Here is a 20,841-nt window from a genome sequence, read left to right as displayed (position 1 = left end):
GTCTTGATTACTTGTAGCTTGGTAGTAAGTTTTAAAATCAACAAGTGCGAGATTCTAGCTTTATTCTCTTTCAAGATTGTTTTGACTGTTTAGAGTCCCTTGAGATTCTGTATGAATTTTAGGATGGATTTTTTATTTCTGTAAAAAATGTCATTGGTTTTTGAAGGGATTGCTCTGAATCTGTAAATCATTTTAGGTAGTAATGACATCTTCACAACATTACGTCTTCCAATCCACTCTTCTCTGTTTTTCTCTTTTCCTTTTATAGTTTTGTAAAACTCTGATTATTTCTTACTTGAGTGAGATGGAGTAAAGAGATTCCTATAGCCTTGGTTTCTCATTTCATGCTGCTCTAGGCAGTTTGGCTAATTTTGAGAATCTTACCTTCATTTAGTTATTCACAACTTGGAAGATTTAGGTTCCAAGTACTTTTTCTTTTAGTATTCTCCTTTGAGCAATCCCACCACCACCCACTCAGGTATATATACAGAAACACTCTACAGGTGCACTTAAGAGCTCAGTTCTGCATCTCGTTTGGAGCATTGGGGAGGTAGGAGGGAGGGCACTGCTGAGGGGTGTGGAGGCTGATCAGCTCTTGCTTCTTGATCTCTTCTCTAGTCAGTGCCTGCAGGTGTTCTTTAACTATCTGCCTTGTCTTGTGGTAACGGAAGCAATGTTAAGATTGAAAAAGTGATAGAAATAACAATTATTTTGTGAAATAATTTTGATGGATTTTCTCTTAAAGGGTAAAGGAGATTTGGGGGGTAAATAGTTCCGGCTGCTTAGCTTTCTCTAATAAATAATTCATTCAAATAATTTTCATTGTTAGGTTGCTGATCTTTGCCCCTTTCCCTTTCCCTATCCTTTTGATGTATTTTTTTTTTTAAGTTTTTTTTTTTTTTTTAATTTATTTGAGAGAGAGAGAGAGCACGAGCAGCGGGGATAGAGAGAAGCAGACTCCCTGCTGAGCAGGAAGCCCAGTGTGGGGCTCGATCCCAGGACGAAGGCAGATGCTTAACTGACTGAGCCACCCAGGCGCACCTTGATTCATTTTTTTTTTTTAAAGATTTTATTTATTTGAGAGAGAGGGAGAGCACATAGGGAGAGTGAGAGGGAGAAGCAGACTCCCTGCTGAGCAGAGAGCCTGGCATGGGGCTGGCATGGGGCTCGATCCCAGGACACTGAGATCATGACCTAAGCCAAAGGCAGACGCTTAACTGACTGAGCTACCCAGGTGCCCTATCCTTTTGATTTAATTTAAGACGTCATTTGAGTAATTCAATTATGTTTTGTTTTTATAGGAAATAAGATTTTCAGATTTTTAAGTCCATTGGTAATTACTCTTCAACAAATCATCCTGCAAATCCATTGCATTTAGTTCTTGACTAGAGGAGTAATTGTGAATGGAGCTCAGTTTACCCCTTAAAAACAGGAGTTCTTTCTGCATATTACTGAGTAATTACTATGCATACTGAAGTTCAATGTCCAGGGCTTGACTACATTTAGGATTTTTTTTTCATTTAGGATTTAACATGAGTATTCTCTAGTGTCACAGTAATACTTGATAATGAACCTTAGGCCAATGGAATAGCAGCTCAGGCATTCCTTCTTTACCGTTAGTTTTATCCACAGTGGTCCTCTTTGTGTTGCTTTTAGAGTCTGTTAAGTCCTCACCCTGGTGCCTTTCAGAAAACCTCTGTGAAATCCCTTTGGCCAGTGAAGCATCCTGGCTCCAAAGCCAGACTTCCCCTTACCTTCCTTTTTAGTTTACATTGCTTCATCCTCTTGATAACATGCCAAAATATTATCAGTTGACATAAATTTTTGCCACCATACTGTCTCTGTTGGTCATGGGCATGGCTAAATGCCTTAGGCAATGGAAATAATATACTTTATTTCCTGGCGCTATAAATGTAGATGTAGACTACTTCCAAAGAAGTTGCTGTCTTTGGGGTTTGAGTTTAGGCACAAGGGTTTGCCGTGCTTACAAGCTCAGTGCTTTTCCATTCTGAACAAACTAGCTGGCTTTACTAAAGTTAAGATCACTATATTTGTTACGTATGGAAGGACAAGGGCTAGAGAAAGAAAGCATATTTTCAGTTTATCCTAGACAAATAAACACTATAGTTTCACCTAAGCCACAGATGCAGGAAGTTAGGCTTTATGTAACATCTCTGATCTGTAAGTTTGATGCCTCTGAGATGGGCAGGAAAAAACAAGAGTGTTCTTGACATTGAGCAGAGATTAATTTGTGCTGTTAAGTGATTCTAACTGCAGCTTGTTCCACGTTCTAATGAAATAATAACGCTTTATGACTTTGGAGGAATTTTTTAGTTTAAAGAGATTTGAGGGGCGCCTGGGTGGCTCAGTCGTTAAGTGTCTGCCTTCGGCTCAGGTCATGATCTCAGGGTCCTGGGATCGAGCCCCGCATCGGGCTCTCTGCTCCGTGGGGAGCCTGCTTCTCCCTCTCCCACTCCCCCTGCTTGTGTTCCCTCTACCGCTGTGTTCTCTGTCAAATAAAATCTTTAAAAAAAAAAAAAAAGATTTGAAGTTGGAAAATCAAAAGGCAAAGATTGCTATTTCTGCTACCTGGTTGTAGTCATTAGAACCCGTTTAGTATTTGTTCATTAAGGATGGGATGTATTTTCAAAGAGGGGACCCACTATGTCCAAAGTACAATTAATGCCATTTTCCTGCAAAAGTGAATACTGCCAGTTTGTTTTTTTTCCCCCCTCTTCTCTTGTGCTTCTGTAGGTCATCTTTTTTAAATGTCCAGTTGTTAGAATGTCAAAGCTGGAAAGGGACCTAGAAGAGTAATTAACCTCACTCAGCCTCCCTATACAGATGAAGTAGAAGCAGAATTTTAGTGTTGAGAGTTTATATTGAGGGATTGAGAAATAATGGAGGCCAAGGGGAAAGATGATATAGTAATGAAGATAGTACCAAGAATTATATTCTGAATTCAGAGTTTAAAACATTCAGTCTTTAGAGATGAACCTGCTTTAAATGTTCTGTTCTGTTCTGTTCAGTAAAAGAAAATAACCTCAGTCTTTTTGCTTCTTAGAGTTTAGGTCAGTCAGCATTTCTAGTTTCTAATGATAGTGAAAAGCCCTCAATAGACTGAGCAACCTTATTTTATTTTTACTTTCATTGGTTTTTTTTCCTCCTTTGATACTCACCTTTTTGTATGGTAGATGTAGTAGAGTTACTGTTTTAAGTGAGTTTTTGCTGCAAATCCTTATCTGCTTTCGTTACTCCAGAAGCAGAGTGAAACCAAATGGAAAAACTGATTCCAGCTAGTCTTTAGGGTTTTTTTTGTCTAATGGGGCTTGGGGGCTGGAATTAGTGTTTTTCTTAATTTCTCTGAAACTTTAAGCTTTGGAAGCCTAACAATTATCACATATTATTGCTACCTTTTTAAAGAAGTAAGTTATTGGGTGGCCTCCCCCTCCCTATGACCTACCTTTGGATTTTAAAATGTCTTCCTGGTATAGTGGGAATGGCAAAATCAAATCTGTTGCTCTTCAATTGATGCTTAGGAATGTTCTAAGCCCAGTTTTTATTTTGGCACAAAGCCATTTGCATTCTCCCTGCCAGCTATTTTTGGCACTGTCATGAACTTGGAAATTAATGATTCTGCTCACTGAAAGTAAAAATTTTGTCCCTTTTCAATTTTAGAAAAGCTTTTATGTTTCTGGATACTCTTACGCTCTAGTTTATTAATGCTATTAAACTTGTGCCATCTTAAAAACATGCTGCAGTGGTTGGGATTTAATTAAACTCTGAAACTCCATCAGTAATATGTGGCTCTAGCCACCTGCAACAGGAATATCCCTTTTGAAGTTTGTTTCTTTGGCTAACAAAACCACAGTTCACATCAATTAGTATAAAAATTGGTGATATTAGTCCTTCCACTGACAGCTGTCAAATAGTGAAAGTCTCAGCAGGCCTGGATCATTCTTCTGCTATTTCTGTACTAGGATCAGGAAAGCCTTTAGATCCTATGAAGTCGGGGCGCCTGGGTGGCTCAGTCGTTAAGCATCTGCCTTTGGCTCAGGTCATGATCCCAGGGTCCTGGGATCGAGCCCCACATCAGGCTCCCTGCTCTGCGGGAAGCCTGCTTCTCCCTCTCCCACTCCCCCTGCTTGTGTTCCCTCTCTCGCTGTGTCTCTCTCTGTCAAATAAATAAAATCTTTAAAAAAAAAAAAAAGATCCTATGAAGTCCTCTAATTTACCTTATTTTCTAAGGGCTACTTACTTAGAAAATTACTTGGGGGAGGATATTCTTATTTAGAGAAAAATCTTTATACACTCCCTGCTCAATCCTGCCTGCCCCAGAGCAACAATGTGCACATAATACCTCAAATTTGGACAAACTTAGGCACTCCATGAGGGGTGACAGCCCATTAGAGGGCTCCTTGGGGAGAGAAATCTGCCGAGGGGTCTGGATCTGGTGTGCCCTTACAGATTCCAATTCTGTGACTTGTAAGAAGGAAGGAAATTGTCTGGAGATGATGATAAAATGTTTACGAGCTCAGCCCTTAGATCCAGATTGCTTGCGCTCCATCATTCAGTAATTGTGTGGCCTTGGGTGAGTTACTTAACTTCTCATCTGTAAAATGGAAAGGATACTTTATTACATAGCATCTAAAATACCATTGATTAAAAGATGAAACATTTATGTTTCATAATAAGAAAGTAAAATCACTGCCGTTAAGCTAAAAAACATCATCATTTGCAAGAATCTTCTTGACTTTAGAGTGTTAAAATATGAAAAAAAAACCCCATGCATCTTAAAGTGATGACTTGGGGGCACCTGGGTGGCTCAGTCGGTTAAGCGTCCGACTCGATCTCAGCTCAGGTCTTGATCTCAGGGTTGTGAGTTCAAGCCCCGCACTGGGCTCCATGCAGGGCATGGAGTCTACTTAAAAAAAAAAAAAAAAAGAATTGATGGCTTAACAGTAGTAATATCTACATTCGTAGGATTGTTGTAAGGGGTAAGTGACCACATTTGTAAAGAACTTAGAACAGTGCGTGGCACAGAGTAAGCACTATATAAGTGTCATCTTTTATTATTATCAATATTAGTAATGCCTGTTATTATTTATCTTCCCCCTTTTAAACCCATTTAGCTCATAATTTTAGTCACGGTTTGAAAAATGCCATGTACCACCATGCCAAATAGATTTATATAGGTGGATATATACAACTTTTACTTACTTGGAGACAGTACGGTACAACTCTGGAACCAGATTGCCAGGGTTCAAATTCTAGCCCTTCCACTTATTAACTGTGATTTTGGGCAAATTACTTACTCTGTTTACCTCAGTTTCCTCTATAAGTGAGGATAATTATACCTTGGATATGTGTGTGTATGTATATGTCTCTCTCTCTATATATATAAAGCTTTTAGTTTATGGTATTATCTTAGTCTTCTCTTTAAGGCCCCCTAGGGTTAGGTTTCTCACTGGGAACATTAATGGAAGTGAATATTTCTATAGTGCTTTCGATCACTATATCTCTGGGAAGGCATTTCTGTTACCAAGGGGTACTTATTGATCAGGTCATTTAATTGATTTTTCTATAATTAAAAAGGTGCTAAGAATAAAAAGAATAAATGTGTGATCCCTTATCTGTGATTTCAAAATTCAGATTTCAAAATTAAAGAACTTTTTCTAAGTTTGGTTTAAGCTCATTTATTGGCAAAATCTGTCTTGAACCAATGTAAGGCTATTTAAAGTCTTTATTTAGCCAACTTAGTATGACTGTTCATTTGTTTCGTTGTGGAAATATCAATGTGTCCGATTATGGGGTGCTTCCCTAATAAACTCCATTGGGATTACTGCGCAATATGTAGTTTTATGCATGGTGATACCTTTCTGAAATTCAAAAAAATTTTCAATTCCAAAACACATCTGTCCCCAAATGATGGATTTTATATCTAAGATAGTTTTCAGTTTCTTTAAATCAATATGTACAATGAGCTAATACTAAAACAGGACTTAGTCAATAGTTAATTTCCCTGAATAACGTTTGTTTTTGAATTTGCTATTTTTGTTTTTGCTAGAGCCCCTGAAATTATTCTTGGATTACCATTTTGTGAAGCTATTGATATGTGGTCATTGGGCTGTGTGATAGCTGAGCTGTTCCTGGGATGGCCTCTTTACCCTGGTGCTTCAGAATATGATCAGGTAAGAGTATATATTGGGATGGAAATAGAATGCAAGTATTTACTAGTGGAATAGATTCTAGAGGAAGAGAAGTACTTACTAGTGAAGTATTTAGATATTAGGGAAAAAGTAGTCCAATTAGAAAGGATATTTTTTAAAGACTAGAATTTTCTCTACCTATTTCTTAGTCTGATATTATGTTTGCAATTCAACAATTTAAAAAGGTTTTTATTTCATATTACCTTAGATTGGTACTTTTCCAGATCTGTCATGCTTTATTAGAGACTGACTTTGGTTAACAAATGTGTCTTGTGAGTTTTTAAGATATGAAAGTAAAGAAGGATGAGGAATTGGAATTTTAAGAGTGAACTTTGTCTCATTCAGAGCTGTTACTTCTTATACACGACATATACTGAAATAAGTACTTTCTGCATACTGAAACACATTGGGCCCTGGAAGCTGTGATGTATACTGGGTTTCTGTAAAATAGGATTTAGGAGGGAAATCATATGAGTTGAGAAGTATTGTAATAGAAGATGGTCTATGTCTCAAAACAGAGAAGCTTTACAGGATATGCTACAGTTTCCCAAGGAGCTGGTCCTGAGGGAAAAGGTTTTGCCATGGACATAAATTGTGAATTCTTATTTCTTGTTCTTAAAAAAAAAAAAAAAAAAAAGGTTCTAATCACTGTGCTGTATTATGGGCATAGACTGTTTGATTCCACTAGTGTATCCTCAGCTCCTGACATTATGTCTGACACATAGTAGGTACATGAGGATATTTTGTTTTTTGTTTTTAAAGAGAGAAATGGTTATCTGGAATTATTAAAAGGAAAAAAGAGTAAACAGTATTTTCCCCTATTCAACTTAGAATTTTGATTCCTTGATCCATTTTTAGGTCCACCTTCCAAAAATTTGACTCTTTGGGCATGTCTTTGATTGAAACAAAAAATGAGTTGCTCATGTGATAAGTAACTGGTCACCTTGAGCTTTGTAATTTAGCCTTCCTTCTACCTCGTGAGAGAGAAGCCAGTTTTCTTATTTTACAATGACAAAAAAGTGTGAGGGAGATTAAATGATGCAAAAACACAGTTGGTTGAACTAAGCCACTGATTCTCATTTTTGGGTCATAGACCCTTTTGAGAATCTGATGAAGGATGGGTATGGATCTTTTCAGAAAAATTTATGTACAGTGTTTTGAGTACAAATTTAGGGGATTCATGGATCCCTAATTAAGAAACCTTGCTCTGAGCAGTTACAGCCCCCCAAGTGCCATTCCTAGGCCAACCTTCAACCTTTGTAAACAGATTGGTATTGTAAATTTCCCTAGGAAGTGGAAACAAATGAAATTAGGTTTAGAAGCTAAGGTACAACTGGGGTTTTTTAAAATAAAGAAATGATCTGATAGTTTTGAGAGATTTTGCCTAGTACATAGATGTGAAACTGTGGGTGGTAGGAGGAAGTCGTTTTTCCCATGCTGAATAAATAGGATACTGCTGTTGTAGAGCAGGATTGTGGATAGGTTATCTTGGTGCATCTCTGGTTATACACAAAGATTTCTGTTGCAGGATCTCTGTTCTTATAGTCAAGTTTCTTTAAAACAACTTATACTGAGATATAATTCGTATACCATATAATTCAGCCATTTAAAGTGTACAACTCCATGATTTTTAGTATGTTCACAGGGCTGTAAACCCATCACCATGGTCAGTTTTAAAACATTTTCATCTCTCTGTAATGAAACCCTGTACCTCATTAGCAGTCAATGCCCATTCCCCCCAGCCCCTACCTCCCCCACCCCTGGCAACCACTAATCTACTTTCTGTCTCTATAGATTTGCCTATTGTAGTTTATCATATTTATCACATACAGTGTGTGGTTTTCGGGGCAACTGGGTGGCTCAGTTGTTAAGTGTCTGCCTTCGGCTAAGGTCATGATCCCAGGGTCCTGGGATCGAGCCCCGCATCAGGGTCCTGGAATCGAGCCCCGCATCAGGCTCCCTGCTCGGCGGGGGGCCTGCTTCTCCCTCTCCCTCTGCCTCTTCCACTGCTCATGCTCTCCTGCTCTCTCTTTCTGTCAAATAAATAAATAAAATCTTAAAAAAAAAACCAAAACAATGTGTGGTTTTCTGTGATGGGCTTAATTTACTTATCATGTTTCTCATCCGTGCTGTAACCTATATCAGAACATCATTACTTTTTATGGCTGAATAATGTTCCATTGTATATATGTATACCACATTTTGTTTGTCCATTCATGTGTTGGTGGACACTGAGTTATCGTCTTTTGGCTATTGTGAAAAATGGTGCTATGAACATTGGCATACAAGTGTTTAAGTTCCTGTTTTCAATTTTTGGGGGTATATAGCTAGAGGTAGAATTGCTGGGTCATATGGTAATTTTATGTTTAAACAAACTTTTTCACAGCGGTCACACCATTTTACATTCCTACCAGCAATATACAAGAGTTACAATTTCTCTACATCCTTGCCAACATTAGTTATTTTCTTTTTTACTTTCCTTTCTTTTTTTAAAAAAACAGCCACCATCCTTATGGATGTGAAGTGATAATCTCATTGTGATTTTGATTTCCAGTCCTCTAACAATTAGTGATGTTGAGCATCATTATTTATGTGCTTACTGGATATCTGTATATCTTCTTTAGAAAAGTCTACTCAAGGGGTGCCTGGGTGGCTCAGTCGGTTGAGTGTCCAACTCTTGGTTTTGGCTCAGGTCGTGATCTTGAGGTCGTGAGATCAAGCGTGAGTCGGGTTCTGTGCTCAGTGGGAAATCTGCTTGAGATTCTCCCTCTCCCTCTCCCCCTCCCCCCTGCACACACGAATCTACCCCCCCCCCCCAAAATCAATCAGTCGGTCAGTCTTTAGAGAAGTCTGTTCAAGTCCATTGCCCATTTTTGAATTGGGTTGTTGTTGAGTTGCAGGAGTTTGTATATATTCTGGTTATTAATCCCTAATCAGATACATAATTTGCAAAAACTTTCTCCCATTCCTTGGGGTTGCCTTTTCACTGTGTTGATAGCATTGTTTGCACAAAAGTTTTTAATTTTGATGAAGTCCAATTTGTTTGTTTTTCCTTTTGTTGCTTGTACTTGTGTATCATATCCAAGAAATTATTACCAAATCCAAAGTCATGAAGCATTTCTCCTATGTTTTCTTCTAAGATTTTTATAGTTTTATCTCTTGCAGTTAGGTCTTTGAGCCATTTTAAGTTGATTTTTCTACATAGAATAAAGCAAGGGTTCAATTTCATTATTTTGCATGTGGATATTCAATTTTTCCAACACCATTTGCTCTAAGACCGTTCTTTCCCTACCTTTCTTAGCATCCTTATGAAAAAATCAGTTGACCATAAATACAGTGATTTATTTGTGGACTGTAAGTTCTGTTCCATTGATCTATATATCTATCTTTATGCAGGTATCCCACTGTTTTGATTACTGTAGCGTTATGGTCAGTTTTGAAACCAGGAAGTGTGAGTCCTCTTTGTTCTTTTTCAAGATTGTTTTGGCTATTCCAGGGCCCTTAAGATTCCATATGAATTTTAGGGTGGGTTTTTTTTTTTTTTTTAATTTCTGCAAAATAATTACTGGTGGTTTTGTTTTGTTTAAATAGTTGAGTGCATTGAATATTGTCTTCCAATCCCATAAATGTGACCAGATTTTTTAGGTTTTCTTTAGCTGCATTATGTAATTTTCAGAGTACAAGTTTTACATTTCTCTTATTAAATTCATTTCTAAGTATTCTATTTTTTGATGCTGTGGTGAATGGAATTATTTTCTTAATTTTATTTTCAGATTATTCATTGATAATGTATAGAAATACAGTGAGTTTTGTAACTGATCTTTTATTCTGCAACCTTTTTGAGCTCTTTTTATAGTAGTTTTCTTTCTTCTTTTTTTAAGGTTCTTTTATTTATTTACTTTTTTATTAAGTAATCTCTATGTCCAGTGTAGGGCTTGAACTCATGACCCCAAGATCAAGAGCTGGGGATACAGTGCTGCATAAGACATTGTACTTGCCCTCATGGAAGCTATAGTTTGGTGATGGGAAACAGATACTAAGTAAATAATTATGTAATACTTTTATACATAATATATAAATTATATACATAATATATAATAATTATATAATATGATTGAGATCTCCAGTTCTTTTACAAAGTAATTTTTACAAAACACAAATTTGATCATGCTACTTACCTGCTCTTCAGTGGTTTTTTAATACTTTTAGAATGAAGGGCTAAATTCTTAATATGGCCACTGAGCCCCTACATAGGTTGTCCTTCCCCTTTTTCTCCCCCTCTCTAGATTGATCTTATACCATTTCTTCTTGCTTTTCATGCTCTAGCACATTGGCATCATTTCAGCACTGGTTAAGAATATGCTTCCTTCCAGCAAAGGCCCCTTGTACATACTGTTCTCATAGTTTGGAATGCTTCTATACCACCCATTCATTTCATCTAGTCAGTGCCTACTCATTTATTAGCTCAAGTGTTACTTTCTCAAGGAGCTTTCCCTTACCAGTCCCCAGTCTAGCTCGGGGTTCATTTGCTATGTATTTTTATAAAAGCCTGTTTCTTTTTTTCAGAATGCCAATTCAGTTTGAATATTCAGTGTCTGTCTTCCTCACTTGACTGCAAGGTTTATGAGAGCAGGAACCATGTCTATTTTTAAAACACCAGTGCCTGGCTCAATAAGTACTTACTAAAAGAATGAATGAATATATGTGCTATATATAGTTCTATTCCACATGATAAACTTAGGGATATAGAGGAGGATATATACTGTATTTTGTCATATTTAAGACACTATTGATTGAAAGATACACCAATTTTCTGTACCTGTAAGAAAGAATGCTGCCAATTAAACCATGTAGTTACCAGTTGTAGGACATACCTTGATTTCAAAGATGTTAGTGTGAAAAAATGTGCCTCTTAGGATCAGTGAAATGTAATTTTTTTAAAAGTGAGATTATTTAATTTGTACTCTGTTTTTCTACTTAGTATATTGTGAAATATCTTTATGTGTCATTAACTATACTTCTCTGTCATTTTATTTATTTTACTTATTTTGAGAGCATGAGTGTGCACGTGTGAGCAAGCAGGGTGGGGAGGGGCAGAGGGATAGGGAGAGAGAGAATCTTAAGCAGGCTCCACGCCTAGCGCATCTAGTCCCAACGTGGGACTCGATCTCAAGACCCTGAGATCATGACCTGAGCTGAAATCAAGAGTCAGAGGCCTAACTGTCTGAGCCACCTAGGTGCCCCTCTACTCTATTGTTTTAAATGTCTGGGTAGTATTTTATTGCAGAAATTTTATTCTGGATTTTAAAAAATATTTCACCATTTTTGTACGCAAAAAAAGTTCACATTAAAAATGTTCTTATCTACATTAAATTTTTTTTCTCTTTTGTTCTTGCTGTATTGGCTTCCGTTATGTAGCTCCCGCAGATTCAAGAGTAATATCCTGCTGTTATCTGAAATTGTCTCGTGATAGCAGGCCAGATTTGGCCTATAGGCCATAGTTTGCTGATCTCTGCTTTACACTGTTAAAAAATTAGTGAGGATCCCAAAGAGCTCTGTTTGTATAGCTTATATCTATTAGTATATACTGCATTAGAAATTAAAACGGGGCACACCTGGGTGGCTGTCGGTTAAGCATGGTAGTCTTGATTTTGGCTCAGGTCATCATCTCAGGGTTGTGAGATCGAGCCCTGCTTCAGGCTCCACACTTAGCACTGAGTCAGCTTGAGATTCTGTCTCTCCTCTCTCCCCCTTGCCCTCTGCCCCTACTCCGGCTTACACACGTACTCTCCCTCTCAAATAAGTAAGTAAGTAAATAAAATCTTAAAAAAAATAATAAAATAAAAAGTGTAACTTATAAAAAAAAGACATTAAAACTGAAGTTTTTAGCGGGAGAGGGAGGAAGTAAGATTTATTTCCTGGCTTACAAGTTTCTCTCTAATATTATCTTAAGTACAGCCATTCAAATATGGAAGAGGTGGTAAAAAAAAATTGCCTCTTGTATCACTCTGAGTAGTGGAGAGAAAAGCAAATCACCTCTTCTTTTGCTTTTTTGGGTCATTAGAATTGTGGAAGCAAACAAATGTTGAGCAATAAAAGTGGGAAATTTTTAAAACACAACTATATACAAGCACATGTTTCATTAGCCATCAGAGCAATGACATCATCACACATCCTCTCTGGAAATCTCTACTGTATACCCATAAGGGAATGAAAAAGGCAGATAACTTCTGAGTATTATTTAAAAAATAATAAAAAGTTTTTGCTTTGTGGACTCCCTGAAAGGATCTTGGGGACCCCTTAGCGTCCCCAGACCAGACTTTGAGAACTGCTAGCTTAGTTCATAGTAGGTATTCAGTAAATGTTGATTGAATTATCACAGAGCCTGCCCCCTAGTGGTGAAGGGGTAGAGAAACTAAATTAAGTATTTAATTTTATGGTATGAGAGAAAAGCTCTATGGCAATTTAGAGTAGGGAGCTAGAGTAACCAAGCAAGAAAGAAGCTTATAAAAATATTTTCCTGATCTTTTAAATTTGATAATGTATCAGCAAATGAAACAGAAAAATCCTTGGTGATCCATGAGATAGTTGTTGGAAATTATTCTCTTCTGTCCTAAAAATCTCCTAAAGTTTTCTGAACTTTGTATCAGAGGTCTACAGAGAAGCAAAAATGGTTACACACACAGTTTTCAAAACTGAGTTTTCCTTGTAAATAATAGATACAGTAACATGGAAATAGCTGAATAAATATTTGGGAATTACCTGTGAGTGGGTTAGCATTTATATGTATTTACAGATAAATTTCATTTGTATTGATTTGGCTAGAACTAATAATATCTTAGTGTAAAAGTTTTTAATATTTTTTAGTATTTCATATTTCATATTAATAAAATATTAATATTGTAATATTTCCCCTTTCCACTCCAAATCAATGTTTTAATGGTTTTGATGTTTCAGATTCGTTACATTTCACAAACACAAGGCCTACCCGCCGAATATCTTCTCAGTGCTGGGACAAAAACAACCAGGTTTTTCAACAGAGATCCTAATTTGGGGTATCCGCTGTGGAGGCTTAAGGTCTGTCTCCCCTACTATACTACCCATTCCTGTACTCTTCACTCCCAACTTTTTAGTTATTAAATTCTTGAGGTAGAAGAAGGAAAGGGGGTGGTGGTGGTGGCAGTGTATGTTTGCAGGAAGAAGTACTTGGAAAAATTATTTAATTGTACCCCTTTGACCTGATCCTTAGCTAAAAAAATAAACACCATTCAGTTGTCTGAGGTTATTTTGTATATTTGAACCAGCAGCTGAGAAGGGGGTATGGAAAATAGTGCTCACCATTAAGTCACAGGAAGAACTAGAGTAACTTAGCTAGGACTGTTGTTTAGAGAATTCTCAATAAATATGAGAAAATAACATAAATTTCTAACTCCCCATGTTAAGGCCTTATATATTTTCATGAAACAAATGCCTGCTTTTTACTTCTGAGCCTACTCCTTTAACTTGAGAGATCTCTGACTAATTTGAGTAACCTTGTGAATCTCTGCCCCTGAACCTGTTTAATAGTTAGCATTTGAAATATCATTTCATATGAAAGTAGCTTTAAGAGAAAAATGGTAATATCCCCTCTTACATGACATCCTTCAAGAACTGTGTTAGATCACTGTTTCCACATTTAATTTAGCACTATTAAAAGGGTGGCCAGATATCCAGGTCCCGTCCATCCACCAGAAGATTTTCTGGCTGTAAATTACTTTCATGTTTGCCATTTCTGATTGGCAAGGTGACAACACTTGTTTCTTTGTATTTTTGGCTTTAATTTAGAACAAAACGTTGAAAATAACATACAGATGGAATTTTTTTTTTTAATCTATATTTTATAGACACCGGAAGAACATGAATTGGAGACTGGAATCAAATCAAAAGAAGCTCGAAAGTACATTTTTAATTGTTTAGATGACATGGCTCAGGTGAGTATAGAAGGTTTCAGGAAGCCAGGTATTTATATATCTCTTAATCAGAGAGACATTTCCATTGATTAGTTATATTAAAAATAGATTCAATCTGTTATCTTCTATATGTTTTCATTTTTTAGAGATAAAAGTTCATTAGTATTCTGCCATGTATTAAAGGAACATTTGAATCCTAACCAAGGATACTTTTAGAATTTTGTGTTTCTCCCTTGCTTTTTGCTTAACTGGTCTTTTTGTCTGTCAGTATTTTGAAATACTATTTTTGAAGATTTCTTTACTGTCCATTTTCTCTGCTAAATAAATACTTAAGAGCTAACATTAATTGAGTGCATATTGTGTTCCAAACTCTGCTTAAACACTTTATATTTATTATGTCATTTAATCTTTTCAACAATAGAAATTTTTATATTTAAGTAATAATAATTGCTTTCACTTGTTCGTCCAAATTTTGAATGAAAAGACTCATTCAGCTTTATTCTACCAACACACTCTACCAAACTGAAGGTTTTATTTAGACAGCATAAGAAGAGTTTCCACTTGTGAAAATGATTTTTCTGTAATAAAAAGAATTTCCTCAGGTTTTTCTCTTGAGATCTATTATCTATCTATCTATCTATTATTCATATGCGTAGTATCAGCATTAAAGGTTAAGTCATGAAGTATAATATTTCTAAATTTTCCTTGGAAGGTGAATATGTCCACAGACTTGGAGGGAACGGATATGTTGGCAGAGAAGGCGGATCGAAGAGAATACATTGATCTGTTAAAAAAAATGCTAACAATTGATGCAGATAAGAGAATTACTCCTCTGAAAACTCTTAACCATCAGTTTGTGACAATGACCCACCTTCTGGATTTTCCACATAGCAATCAGTGAGTATGGTCTGGGGCATTTGCCATGATGTGGTCCAGTGTTGTTACCATCTTAATAGCTAAACAGAACAATCACATGAGCAGCAGCCTTGGTACTTTCATATTTTGCTCACTGATGCTTTCCTTTCTCATTGAAAAAATCATGAGATTAAAAATAAGATGTATGTTTCTTCTCTTTATGGTTATAAAAACTCTGGATTCATTTTATCTAAATATACTTGGGGAAAAATGTTGATCCATATTCATCTTGAGTTTTTTGTTGTCTGTTTAAATCTCAGCATTCATTTTACTGAATCTTTAATCTCTTTTTTCAGTGTTAAGTCCTGTTTTCAGAACATGGAGATCTGCAAGCGGAGGGTTCACATGTATGATACAGTGAGTCAGATCAAGAGCCCCTTCACTACTCACGTTGCCCCAAATACAAGCACAAATCTAACCATGAGCTTCAGCAACCAGCTTAATACAGTGCACAATCAGGTATTTAGTAAATGATATTGGAAACTCAAACCTAAGAGGGGTAGAAACCAGTAAGAGTACAGTTTGAGATAAAGAAACCAGTTTTTGTTTTGGTGGTCTTGTTGCTTCTTACGAATTTCCTGCATAGCAAAAGTGATGGAAGACCAGGTGGACTGATGATACCTACCGGTCATGTACCGCCAAAAACTAAATACAAAGGCCTAATCCAGGCCCTCACAGTCTTCGCATAGTCCCATAAACGGACCATAGCTATTGTACTACCTACTGCTGTTAGTTGTACTGACTTTAGCCACTGACTTTCTCTGTTGGGAAGGTTTTATATGTCCCATTACATGTGTTGAAGGGTGTTTCCAATAATTTTTTTCTCTACTGTACATTAGATCCTCAGAACTTACTCATCTGTAACTGCAAGTTTGTACCCTTTGATTACCTTCACCCATTTTCTCTCCCACCTTCTACCCTGTCCCTAGCAACCACCAATCTACTTACTGTTTCTATGAGTTCGGTTTGGTGTTTCCAGTAATTTAAGAGTGGTTTTGCATTTGTTTGCCAAACGGTGATATTTACATTTGTTATTGAAGATGTGAGCTTCCTAATATCTTAGCTAGGTCTACTTTTAAAAGGAGATTTGGTGGTATTTCACATCCAGCAACTTTTTTGTACAGAAGGAAGAGGTAAGGGTTTATTTGAGGCTGTCCTCAGTCAGTACAGGACTGTTTTTTATTCTGTGTTTTCTTATTCAACCTTATAGTATGCCTTAAATTTAGAGATTGGGAAGATTTCTTAAGCAGAGAGTTATTTCAGGGACAGTTAATACTACATTTTAAAACTTTGTTTTAAGTTTTTCTGGGTAGATTCTGCATGTGTAAAAATACTGTTATTTCCACTTTATGCCAGTATACAGCTATAATCCTTTTGTTTTTAGGCCAGTGTTCTAGCTTCCAGTTCTACTGCAGCAGCTGCTACTCTTTCCCTGGCTAATTCAGATGTCTCACTGCTAAACTACCAGTCGGCTTTGTACCCATCGTCTGCAGCACCAGTTCCTGGAGTTGCCCAGCAGGGCGTGTCCTTGCAGCCTGGAACCACCCAAATTTGCACTCAGACAGATCCGTTCCAACAAACATTTATAGTATGTCCACCTGCTTTTCAGAGTAAGTGGGGAATCTCCTCTATCAAATGGTATCATATCAGAGCCACAGATCTTGCTTTAGGCAGTTCCTTAGTAGGTATCTAGTTGTTTAGTTTTGATCTCTGACAAGTTTAAACTCTGTCTCTGAATATGAAGATAACTGAAATTAACAACGTGGATTTACCCTTTTTACATTGGTTATGTATCTAATTATGCTACTGTCTGACACGTTATGGGAGTTCAATTAACTTTTCTTATTTGAACTGCCCTGATACCAATTTCTTGCCCACTGAGACCTTGTACCAATGTCCTATATCTTGTTTAAGTATGTATCTCTCAATATGCAGAAATATTAAGCTTGAAGAAATTTGTTACAAACAGAAATTCTATATTGAATCTTATTTCCTTTATCATTCCACTATTAATAAAATTAGCCTTCCAAATAAAAGGTAATTTTATTCTAAAATGTAAAAATTATGCTTAAGAATATGGAAACCTCATGAGTTACATTCAGAAATAAAAATTATTTATTGAACTGAAAAATTCTACAAGCGGAGGTACATGTATGGGGAGTGCATTAAGTTTATCTGCTTCAGCTTATGAATCATATTGTTCCTACAAACTTCTATCAACAGAGGAACAGAATAGCTGAAGAAAGAGGCTCTGACCCCATGTGTTGCAATAAAATTTAAATGTTCACATTCCCGTCCTTCCTCATTTTTTTTCATTATTGTTCTGTAATTCAGTCTGTCCTTTTCCTTTTTTCTGAAATATGGGAAATGTGTTTATTGATATGGTGAGCCATTTAAAAGGTTAAATTATTTTAAGGATATTTTCTGACAACACACTTGACTTGCCCAACAGAAAGTCATTGTCAGTACCCTGTGGTAATAAATCAGGATTCAGGCTTGTCATAGCACTTTACAATAGAAGCAGGTAGCATTTTTATCTTTTTACTTCAGTTACTTATTGACTGTGACTCTCTTGTTTGTTTGGTTTCTGACAGAGTCGGAGCAAGCAGAAGGAAAAGAGGGGCTAGGGGAAACTGAGAGATTACCGGGAGGACAGGAGAGCGATAGCGATGTAAACCAGGGAGAGACCACAGGGAGAGCGGAGGAGCAGATACCAAACCCGTAAATGCATATTTAGCCTAACTTACCAAATAATTTTCTGCATATGCTACATAAGAGTAAATTCTATACTTTGGGTTGTCGTATGTCGAGTGATTCTTCTACTGAATTTAGCAAACTAGTCACCCTCCTCCCCCTCACCTTTTCCAAAGTGAGTCTCACGGGAACAGTTTTCAGATGCGGGACTCTGAAGTCTTCTGCTGCTTCTCAGATGATATTTATAAGATGAAGCAGAACTTTTTGGTTCCTTTAATAAAACAAAATGTAGACTCGATGTAGAGGGGAAAAGTGATGTAACTCTTTTGCTGTAATTAGGTAAGTATAAGTTTTGGAAATTTTTTTCTGTTTAGGAAGTCTGAATAACCTGAGGAGTTAGAGCAAATTATATAATTTCCAAACAAAAGGGAGTTTTTAAGTTAATGAGGATGAAAATAGCTGATATGTATCACTACATGCCAGATAATGTTCTGTTTGTACATGTATTAATTCATCCTCAACAAACAACCCTAGGAAGTGGGTAATGCCATTATGCCCGATGTCATATCTCATTATAGATGAGAAAATTGAACCTGATTCTCTCATCTGCCCAAAGTCTTAATAACTAGTTAGTGGTAGAACTGGGGTTTGAATCCAGGCAGTGGGGTTTTGAAATATGCAGTACCACCTCTTAGTATTTAAACTCAGCTATAAAGGTTGTCAATTGGTTTGTCAGCCACAGCCGTATGCTGGTTTCTGCCCAGCAGTCCTCTATTCCAGGTTGCCTCCTCTTCTTTCACCATCTGTTTTTTTTACAAGATACTATACTTAGAAGAAAATTGACCCTCATCAATTAGACAGTTCTTTCCATACTTCCATGGTTTTTTATTTAACGGGTTGTATTCAACAAAAACAAAACAAAAATCAAAGCTTGAATCATTTCCTAGTTCAGGGCTCAGGGAGAACCTTCCAAAAGTGTTGCCTTGTTAATTCTTTGTTTCCACTTGTAGTTTCCTGAAGAAGCAAGTGTAAATAGCTTAACTGCTGTGGCTTAGCCTAAATTATGAAAGCAGTCTAATGCTTATTTAGTTAGATTTGTAGGTCAGTACTATAAATATTACTTTCTGTACTCTTCCAGTTGACCAAAATAGATACACATTTTACTCAGTGGTAACTATCATTTTGTAATTTTGTCCCTTTTACTTTATTATCTTGGAATGTATAGGTGAACTTCTATCATGAACATTTCTTCCTAAATTTTACTTGCCTTTGCCCTCTGTTCCTGCCCTGTTTGTAGGAGGCTATTACAATAATGTTGTCTTGTAGTTGGCCATGTGTCCTGGGAATTTAGACAAGAATTTTGATGTTGCTTAGATATTTTATTAGCTAGCATTGCCTTATGAAGAACGGCTGGCCGATTTTTTTTTAATCTGGATATCTGGATTTGTTACCTTTTATTTTTATATAAGTAGCACTTTTTAAAAAAGTTATTATAGTGTTTTAATTCTAATTTTACTAGTCTCTCTTACTTCGTGTATTTCTGGATTGTGTTTTCCAGTATGACATCTTACTGCTAAAATACTTGTAAATCACTGAAATGGAAAATTGGAGGACTTGTTGAAAATCACAGTGTTAGAGTTTAGGAGTTATGCTTATTTGGTAGTAATATTAAGAGAAATTAGTTGGTGATAGCTTAGAAAGTATCACTGAAGAAGTATTCTAATTAAAATAAAATGTTTGTGTCCCACTTAACAAAACTGCAGGCATTAGTGAATTAGAGAAACTTCTGTTAGTGGATAATAGAAACTTAAATTCTCCACATTGAAAGTTTTGATAGGGCAAGTTTAAAAGAAAGTTTTGAAGTCTCTCTTCCCGACTCTTGGCAAAAGGGAGAACTGCCTTGAGCCTCTCTTTTCCCCAGAGTAAGAAATTCCCATTTGGAGGAAACATTCATTCAGCATTTGTGCCCAGAGCAAGGCAGCAAAAATTAGCTGTGCTTTAGTTGTAAAAGAGAAAGCTGTCAATGGCAAAGGCAGATTCCTAAAATAAGTAGAAAAAAAGTGTTCCTGTAAACCAAAATACCTACTTTTTAAATATTTTTATCCTGGGTTATAATTTCTTCAGTTCACATACTAGTTGAAGATAAAATGTGTAACTAAATTGTAAATTTTTTGAGGAGTAGGGTAAAACATCTTAAAATATTCTGAAAGGGTAACTTAGATGATAAATAATGATAATTTTTTCTTAACTAAGAGTCATAATTAACCAAAAGTTATAATTATTTTAAGTCTTTGCTTTTAATAGATTGCATGTAAAAAATACAAGTTTTTTTCCCCCCTAATGGATTAAAAGGTGAATGTAACTTAGTAAGTATAGGTTTTTTGTTTGTTTGCTTTTGCATATGCTATTAATGGGAATGGGATGGGTGTTACATTTTAAGTGTTGTAGGATAAAAAAAGTTTTTTTAAAATTCCCTTAAACCATCCCTTCTTGTATCAAACATCTTCCCATGAATTTAACCTGAGAGAGCCAAACCAGTCTCCCTTTTCTTAAGTCCCTAGACTTCTATGAAATTCCTATGTCACGTGTCTAGAACTAACCTGGGTGGTGGATGATTTGAACAGAAAAGCTAAAAACAAAAAAACCGTAAGCAAACCACAGACCTAGCAAAGCAATTTAACTGTGGTGGTGTTTTCTACAGCTGGACTACAAGCAACAACCAAGCATTCTGGATTCCCTGTGAGGATGGATAACGCTGTGCCGATTGTACCCCAGGCTCCAGCTGCTCAGCCACTGCAGATACAGTCAGGAGTTCTGACACAGGTAAAAGCCGCAGCAGCTTGGATACTCAGTATTGCGGAAGCGCTACTGAGATGCAGATATTTTGTCCTAGAAGATGGTATTTACTTTGACTGTAAGATCTTTCTTGGTTATGATTCCGTGGACTTAAAAGGAAACATGTATAGAGGAATGATTGCTCATTCCTAACACTATTGCAGCTCTGACAGTGTCTTCCTTAGACTTACAGGGATAAATACCCAGACCTTGAGAAATAGTGTTTTGAGTAAATTTAC

General features: G+C 36.5%; 1 protein-coding gene across 6 annotated transcripts in view; it reads left to right on the top strand.

Moving 5' to 3' along the window:
• Positions 1–20,841, top strand: part of HIPK1 (homeodomain interacting protein kinase 1) — a 49,210-nt gene that overhangs the window by 13,790 nt on the left and 14,579 nt on the right. For all 6 annotated transcript variants that reach the window (XM_032421100.1, XM_032421092.1, XM_032421086.1 and 3 more), the window contains 7 exons: positions 6,068–6,191; positions 13,167–13,286; positions 14,093–14,179; positions 14,871–15,055; positions 15,370–15,532; positions 16,458–16,683; positions 20,469–20,590. In XM_032421100.1, the coding sequence (XP_032276991.1) occupies positions 6,068–6,191; positions 13,167–13,286; positions 14,093–14,179; positions 14,871–15,055; positions 15,370–15,532; positions 16,458–16,683; positions 20,469–20,590 (1,027 nt within the window). The remainder of the gene's footprint in view (positions 1–6,067; positions 6,192–13,166; positions 13,287–14,092; positions 14,180–14,870; positions 15,056–15,369; positions 15,533–16,457; positions 16,684–20,468; positions 20,591–20,841) is intronic.

The sequence above is a fragment of the Phoca vitulina genome, unplaced genomic scaffold (genome assembly GCF_004348235.1).
Source record: "Phoca vitulina isolate PV1807 unplaced genomic scaffold, GSC_HSeal_1.0 scaffold2, whole genome shotgun sequence".
In the NCBI taxonomy this organism is placed as follows: domain Eukaryota; kingdom Metazoa; phylum Chordata; class Mammalia; order Carnivora; family Phocidae; genus Phoca; species Phoca vitulina.
Note: the sequence above shows the minus strand (reverse complement) of the source record. Positions and strands in the feature narration are given on the sequence as shown.